Source organism: Podarcis tiliguerta (genome assembly GCF_965153285.1).
Source record: "Podarcis tiliguerta genome assembly, chromosome: 18".
Classification (NCBI taxonomy): Eukaryota; Metazoa; Chordata; class Lepidosauria; order Squamata; family Lacertidae; genus Podarcis; species Podarcis tiliguerta.
In genome coordinates this window covers 815,001-822,575 of record NC_139551.1, presented here as the reverse complement: position 1 = coordinate 822,575, position 7,575 = coordinate 815,001, and the positions used below count along the sequence as shown (strand labels likewise).

Genomic DNA, 7,575 nt, shown 5'->3' with positions numbered 1-7,575 from the left:
CAATAAACGACCGCCCGTCTATAATAGCAGCGTTGCATAAAAATGCAATCGTACAAAACGACGTGAAAGGGTTAAATGAAGAAACGAAGACGCGCTAATTGTTATTATTAATTTATTTATTTATACCCCCCTCCAACCGGCTGGGTTTCCGCAGCTACTCTCGGCGGCCTCCAGCAAAATATTTAAAAATACAATAATCCCGTCAGATATGAAAAGCTTCCCTAAACGTATAAAGTTATTTAAAACGAAACGAAACGAAAATTAATTCGAAAATTAGTGTGCTTTCAAGGCGCTAGTCCTCAGCGAGGGGCGTTGCAGCGGGGTCAGACTGGATGACCCCTGGAACCCCCTCCCAGCCTTACATTTCCTCTCTTCCCTCCCTCTTCCCTCTCGCTCCTCCTCCTCCTATTCTCGCACCCGGAAGGAATTTTTCCCCATCTTTTTCTCCCAACTCCGGAGAAAAAATTCCTTTTTCTCTCTGACTCTCTGTGTCCCATGTCCCCCCCCCCTTTTCCCGGACCCCCCAACCTGATTCTTGCTTCCAGGCCCCTCTGTCTTACTCTGGGGAAAGAGCCAGGATCCTGCCCGCCCCCCCCCCAACCGAAGACGGGAAAGGATGAGAGAGCCGTAAATCTCAATTTTATTTTTAAAGTAAGAATTTGGGGAGGGGCGGGGGGGCAGCTTGGGAGAGGAGGGGGGAATCTCGCCCCCCCCCCCGTGGGTGCCGCTGCTCCTGGATCGGGGCCAGGGTTTGGAAGGGAAGGAGGAGTCAGAAAGCCATTTTTTGTAGTTTTATATCTTGGTTCTGTTCTGAGACTCCCCAGGTATAGGGCAGTAAATAAATTATAATAATAATAATAATAATAGCAATAATAATGGAACCTCCAGCTGCAGGGACAGTCTACCTGCATTTCTACCTTTTGGCCGGACTTTTCTCTGTAAATTCGATTTCCCTATTCCACAATTGTTCCCATGCTTCCGTTTCTATATTATGACCCGTATTGATGGCCCAATGGATTTTACCTGCTCACCCTTATGATGATGATGATGATGATTATTCCTCCTCCTCCTCCTCCTCCTCCTCTTCTTCTTCTTCTTCTTCTTCTTGCCAGTCCAGGCCTTGGCATTGACTGCTTCTACTTTGCGGGGCAAACCCAGACAGATGGGCAAGGAATAAAGAATATATTATTATTATTATTAGAATAATTCTCTCCTTTCCCCCCAGATGGGCAAGGAGTAAAGAATATATTATTATTATTATTATTATTATTATTAATTGAATAATTCTCTCCTTTTCCCCTGGGTGGGCGAGGAATAAAGAATATATTATTATTATTAATTGAATAATTCTCTCTCCTCCCCCCCCCCCCCCGCTGCTTTTCCAGGGTCCCCATCCTGCGCGTCGGAAACACCCGCCCCCCCGGGAAACCCCCGCTCGGCCGCCGCCGCTTCCCCCGCCTCCCCGGATTATGCTGGTCGCTCCCTCCCTCTGCTCCATCGTGTGGCTGAGTCGCGGGTTCAAGTTGCGGGAGCGCGGCTGCACTTAAGGGGGTGGCTGGGCGTTGCGCGGACCCTGCGGACGCCGCCCGGCGCCTCCTTGCTTTGCCGACCCCCAGACCTGACCCATGCGGAGCCCCCCGGAAGCGTAGCGGCGAGGGGGTCTTTTCCTCATCCCTCCGCGGAGCGCTTTCCTCCGCTCGCTCCTCGCGGGAAGCATGGGCAGCGCCGACGGCTTCCAGTACCGGGCCTTGTACCCGTACCGCAAGGAGCGGGAGGCCGACATTGACCTGCTGCCCGGAGACACCCTGGTGGTCAGCAAGGGGGCGCTCCAGGCGCTGGGGTTCAAGGAGGGCGACGAACAGACCCCCCACCAGATCGGCTGGATCCTGGGGGTCAACGAGCGGACCAAGCAGAAGGGCGACTTCCCCGGGACCTATGTGGAGTACGTGGGGCCGGTCAAGATCCCCCTGCCGCCCCACCGGCCCCGGGGGATCAGGCCCCTGCCGGCCGCACCGGCGTCAAAAGAGGAAGCAGGTGAGGTGCGGGGATGACGAGCGCGGCGAGCGGCCGGGAGGGCGGCGGGGAAGGGGAAGGGGCGGGACGCCCGCTTGGGGGGCAGAAGGGCTCCTGGGCGCCGTCCCCGCAGGCAGCCTCTCCGTTTAGGGCTGGTGCACGTCCAAGAGGGTGAGGTGCGAGGATGACGAGCGCGGTGAGCAGGGCAGATAAAAATCTATTCTTATGTTTTCATTTTTTTATATAAAAAAATCAGATTAAAAAAATTACATTGGATTTTTTAAAAAAATTACATTGGATTTTTTTAAAAAATTAAATTAGATTTAAAAAAATTTAAATTGGATTTTAAAAATTTTTAATCTGATTTTAAAAAATTAAATCAGATTTTTAAGCATTTAAATCGGTTTTTTAAAATAAAATTCTTTCGGAGGAAAAGCCTTTCTAACTATTTTCTGTTTGAGTTACATTGTAGCCCAAAGGCTACAATCAGGAAGTAAGGATTTGTTTAAAGTTGTTCATGTTGCTAAAACTGAGTCTAAGTTACTGTTTTTTTAATAGTTTTACATCGGTTAAGGAAAAGGGATACATAAGCTGTAACGTTTTTGCTTTCGTTAAATAAATTGTTATTAAGGAAATGTTTTTTCCTATAGTGGAAAAGTTGTCCAAATATAAAGTTCACTTATTCAACCTCACAATAATCTCAGCATTATCTATGTATTTCTAAGAGTAGAACCAAATCAGTAATTTCATGACTGAAAAGTACTCTGAAAATTTGATCTAAATAAAACCCACCCTGGTGATTTAAATGAATTTGATGTAAATAAAACCCACCCTGGTGATTTAAATGGTGATTTAAATGGATTTGATTTAAATCAATTTAAATCGCACGGGACTCGGGTGCGAAATCCTGCGCATCCTGGTGATTTAAATGGTGATTGAAATGGATTTGCTTTCAATAAACCCCTCCCGATTTCTCCTTCCCCAGGGTTGGCGCTCCCCGAACTCTCTGAGCAGTTTGCTCCCCCCGAAGTGGCGCCCCCCCTGCTGTGCAGGCTGGTGGACGCCATTGAGAAGAAAGGTGAGCAAAATGGGGGGGGGGGACTGGAGGGCAGGTATTTTTTGGCAGGGTGCTAGTCCTCATGAAAAGGCTTTTAGTGAATTTGGGGAGGGTCTCGCCTTCCCTTTCCCTTTCCCTTTTTTAAAAGGGGGGGTTTCAAAGGTGCGCCCTGACTCCCGGTCTGGGAAAGGGGAAGGACCACATAAATTATTATTATTATTATTATTATTATTATTATTATTATTATTATTACAGCCAGATGGGAGGGCCATAAATAAGTTGTTGATGTTGTTGTCATCATTACAGCCAAATGGGATTGTTATAAATTATTATTATTATTATTACAGCCAGATGGGAATGTTAAAAATATATTATTCCTTTTCTTCTTATTATTATTATTACTACAGCCAGATGGGAGGGTTATAAATAAATTATTAGTAGTAGGCGGAAACCCAGGTGGAGCTTTTTAAAGGAAAGCTTTTTAATTTACTGTATTTTTCGCTCTATAACACGCACCCGACCATAACACGCACGTAGTTTTTAGAGGAGGAAAACAAGAAAAAAAATATTATAAATGAAACAGTGGATATATGATTTTTGTGGTTCATGCTGTGGCCACAGACATGCGATCTGACGGTGAGTTTGGGGTAGCCCAGTGCAAAAATCCTGAGGATCCATGTGGATCTGTGCTTTGTAACCACGTTTTTGCACCACTGCGGCCCCAGGCAACAGTGGGTTGTGTGATTTTTTGGGTGCAAGCTGTAGCCATGGACATGCTATGTGATCTGATGGTGAATTTGGGGTGACCCAGTGCAAAAATCCTGAGGATCCCTGTGGATCCGTGCTTTGTAACCACGTTTTTGCACCACTGCGGCCCCACAAAACAGTGGGTGCATGATTTTTTTGGTGCAAGCTGTAGCCATGGACGTGCTATGTGATCTGACGGTGAATTTGGGGTGACCCAGTGCAAAAATCCTGAGGATCCCTGTGGATCCGTGCTTTGTAACCACGTTTTTGCACCACTGCGGCCCCACAAAACAGTGGGTGCATGATTTTTTTGGTGCAAGCTGTAGCCATGGACGTGCTATGTGATCTGACGGTGAATTTGGGGTGACCCAGTGCAAAAATCCTGAGGATCCATGTGGATCCGTGCTTTGTAACCACGGAGGAGGGAAGGAAGGGGAACCGTGGATCCTCTGCTCACGACTGCAGCAGATCCCCGCCCCCCCCCCCCCGCCACCCGCAGGCATTCGCTCCCTAACACGCACAGACATTTCCCCTTACTTTCTAGGAGGAAAAAAGTGCGTGTTATGGTGCAAAAAATGCGGTACTTATTTTCCCCGTGGGGAGTGGGGAGGGTGGGGGTCTCGCCCCCCCGAGACCCCCCCAAGTCGACCGGCTGTGTGTTTTCCCCTTAGGGCTGGACAGCGCATCCCTCTATCGGACGTCCTGCTCAGAGCTGAGGCTGGGAGCTGGTGAGTTGCAGGCTTCTGGGGTGCAATATTGCATTATTATTATTATTATTATTATTATTATTATTATTATTATTATTTTCTCCCCCCAGACTGGGCTGCGTCTGGCGACTTGGACGCTTTCGATGCCCCGTCTCTGGGAGAAGCTCTCAAGGGGTACCTGCAAGACTTGCCCACCCCGGTGGTCCCGCCCGGACTCGGGTGCGAAATCCTGCGCATCCTCCAGGGTGAGGCGTATTCTTATTTTCACAAACTTTTTAGGGGTTGTGTGTGTGTGTATATATATACAGTGGTACACTGCTTCCCAAACTTAATCCATTTCCCCCAAATATTGGGCATTTTATTGACGGTAATCCGTTTCGGAAATTCCGTTCCAAAACCAAAGCGTTCCAAAACCAAGGCGTGCTTTCCCATAGAAATTCATGCAAAATGGATTAATCCGTTCCAGGCTTTTAAAAGCAACCCCTAAAGCAGCCATTTAATGTGAATTTTACTATCTAATGAGACCATTGATCCATAGAATGAAAGCGATAATCAGTGTACTGTATTATAAAGTAAATAAGGCAGTATTGTAGATGATAAAAATTAAAATTACCTGCAATGATAATAGCCATTGTTTGGATGGGGGGCTTTTATCCATTTCCGCAGCCACACAATCAATCAATCAATCAGTAGCTGAACTGGGTTAACCAAAGTTAACCAAAAAAGCCTCAAAAATGCAAAATAAATAGCAAAATTTCCAAACTTCACCCGTTCCGGAAGTCTGTTTGACTTCCAAAATGTTCAAAAACCAAGGCGCAATTTTGGACATTATTTTTTAGGGAGGAAACCTCGCACGCAGGAAGAATGGAATAAATTGAATGATTATTTAGTTAAATTTGTTAAGTTAAGCTAGCTGGAAACAGCTTGCAGATACTTAATGGGCTTAGGATTTTATTGATGTTAAGTGATGAATTAATAGGTTTAATTCTATAAGGTGAAGATTTAAGGATGTTCATGTTTAAGTTAAATTGCATAAAAATTGGGATTTGGAAAAGTGTTCAAAGGGCATGCAATGAAATTCAACCGAGGGGAAGCGAGGAAGTCACTGAACAAAGTTTATAAGTGTAATTTTTAATAAGGCCATGCTTTATGTTTGTTTGTCTTGTGTGTTTGTTAATAATATTGTGAAAACCAATAAAAAAATTTTGGGGGGAAAAACTTCGCACACGGAAAAATATGGCAAGTTTGATCACCAAGGTACCCCTGAGCGCGTGCAGAGTGCCTGGGTTCTCCTGGACACGGGACTTTGGGGGGGTCCTTTGAGCCCCCCAAACCTTTCTTTTCTTTTTGGGGGGGAAATTAACCCCCTCCTTTCCTTTTTTGCAGACGCCCCCCCTCCGGACTCTGGCCGGCAGCATCTCCTGTCTCTCCTGGCGCCACCGGCCATGCCCCTGGCACACCTGCTGACGCTGCAGTTCCTCCTGCGCCACTGGGCCAAGGTGGCCGAGCAGGCCGAGAGCAACGGGCTGGGGCCCCGGGCCCTGGGGGAGCTCTTCGGGGGCCTGGTCCTGCGGGGGGCGCCGGCCGCCAGGTGGGTCGGAACCCGGGACCCCTCTCTGGACATCCGCTCTGCCCTGAGACCTCTGGGTAGAGGGCGCTTATTATTATTATTATTATTATTATTATTATTATTATTATTATCTATCATTTATCTCTTTTTATCTATATCTATCTATCTATCTATCATCTATCTCATCTATCTCTTTCTATCTGTATCTATCTATCTATATCTATCTATCTATCTATCTATCTATCTACAGTGGTGCCCCGCAAGACGAATGCCTCGCAAGACGGAAAACCCGCGAGACGAAAGGGTTTTCCGTTTTGGAGGTGCTTCGCAAAACGAATTTGCTATGGGCTTGCTTCGCGAGACGAAAATGTCTTGCGAGTTCCTGCAATTTTCCCCCCGCTTCTCACCCCCTTTTTCTAAGGCACTAAGCCGCTTAACAGCTGTTCGCTAAGCCGCTTATCAGCTGATCTAAGCCGCTAATAGCCTTTTAGCAGCTAATCCGCTAATCCCTTAAGCCTTTAATAGCCACTAATAGCCTTTTAGCAGCTAATCCGCTAATCCCTTAAGCCTTTAATAGCCGCTAATAGCCTTTTAGCAGCTAATCCGCTAATCCCTTAAGCCTTTAATAGCCGCTAATAGCCTTTTAGCAGCTAATCCGCTAATCCCTTAAGCCTTTAATAGCCGCTAATAGCCTTTTAGCAGCTAATCCGCTAATCCCTTAAACCTTTAATAGCCGCTAATAGCCTTTTAGCAGCTAATCCGCTAATCCCTTAAGCCTTTAATAGCCGCTAAACCGCTAATAGCGCTAATCCGCTAATAGGGTTGCTTCGCAAGACGAAAAAACCGCTAGACGAAGAGACTCGCGGAACGGATTCTTTTCGTCTTGCGAGGCACCACTGTATATCTATCTATCATCTATCTCATCTATCATCTATCTCATCTCTCTTTCTATCTATCTCTATCTATCTATCTATCTATCTATCATCTATCTATCATCTATCTCATCTATCATCTATCTCTTTCTATCTGTATCTCTATCATTCTCTCATCTATCTCATCTATCTCTTTCTATCTGTATCTATCTATCTATCTATCATCTGTCTATCTATCTATCATCTATCATCTCTATCTATTTCATCTATCTATATCTATCATTTTTCTATCTCTATCATCTATCTATCTATCTATCTATCTATCATCTATCATCTCTATCTATTTCATCTATCTATATCTATCATTTTTCTATCTCTATCATCTATCTATCTATCATCTATCATCTCTATCTATTTCATCTATCTCTATCTATCTATCTATCTATCATCTATCTCTTTCTATCTGTATCTATCTGTATCTATCTAACTATCTACAGTGGTGCCTTGAAAGACGAAAAGAATCCGTTCCGCGATTTTTTACTGATTTTTTTAGCAAACAATGATGATCAAGTCTTCCAGGGGTTTTGCAAATGGAACCAGAGTCGAGCC

The 7,575-nt window shown here is 45.4% G+C and overlaps 1 protein-coding gene across 2 annotated transcripts in view; it reads left to right on the top strand.

Moving 5' to 3' along the window:
• PIK3R2 (phosphoinositide-3-kinase regulatory subunit 2) overlaps positions 1-7,575 on the top strand; it is a 20,051-nt gene that overhangs the window by 924 nt on the left and 11,552 nt on the right. Inside the window, exons 1-6 of one of the 2 annotated variants that reach the window (XM_083421518.1) lie at positions 636-651; positions 1,386-2,034; positions 2,999-3,091; positions 4,489-4,545; positions 4,635-4,769; positions 5,911-6,115. In XM_083421518.1, the coding sequence (XP_083277644.1) occupies positions 1,716-2,034; positions 2,999-3,091; positions 4,489-4,545; positions 4,635-4,769; positions 5,911-6,115 (809 nt within the window). In that variant the 5' untranslated portion in view covers positions 636-651; positions 1,386-1,715. Of the gene's footprint in view, positions 1-635; positions 652-1,385; positions 2,035-2,998; positions 3,092-4,488; positions 4,546-4,634; positions 4,770-5,910; positions 6,116-7,575 lie in introns of those variants that run through there. The other variant, XM_083421517.1, reaches the window with a different exon arrangement.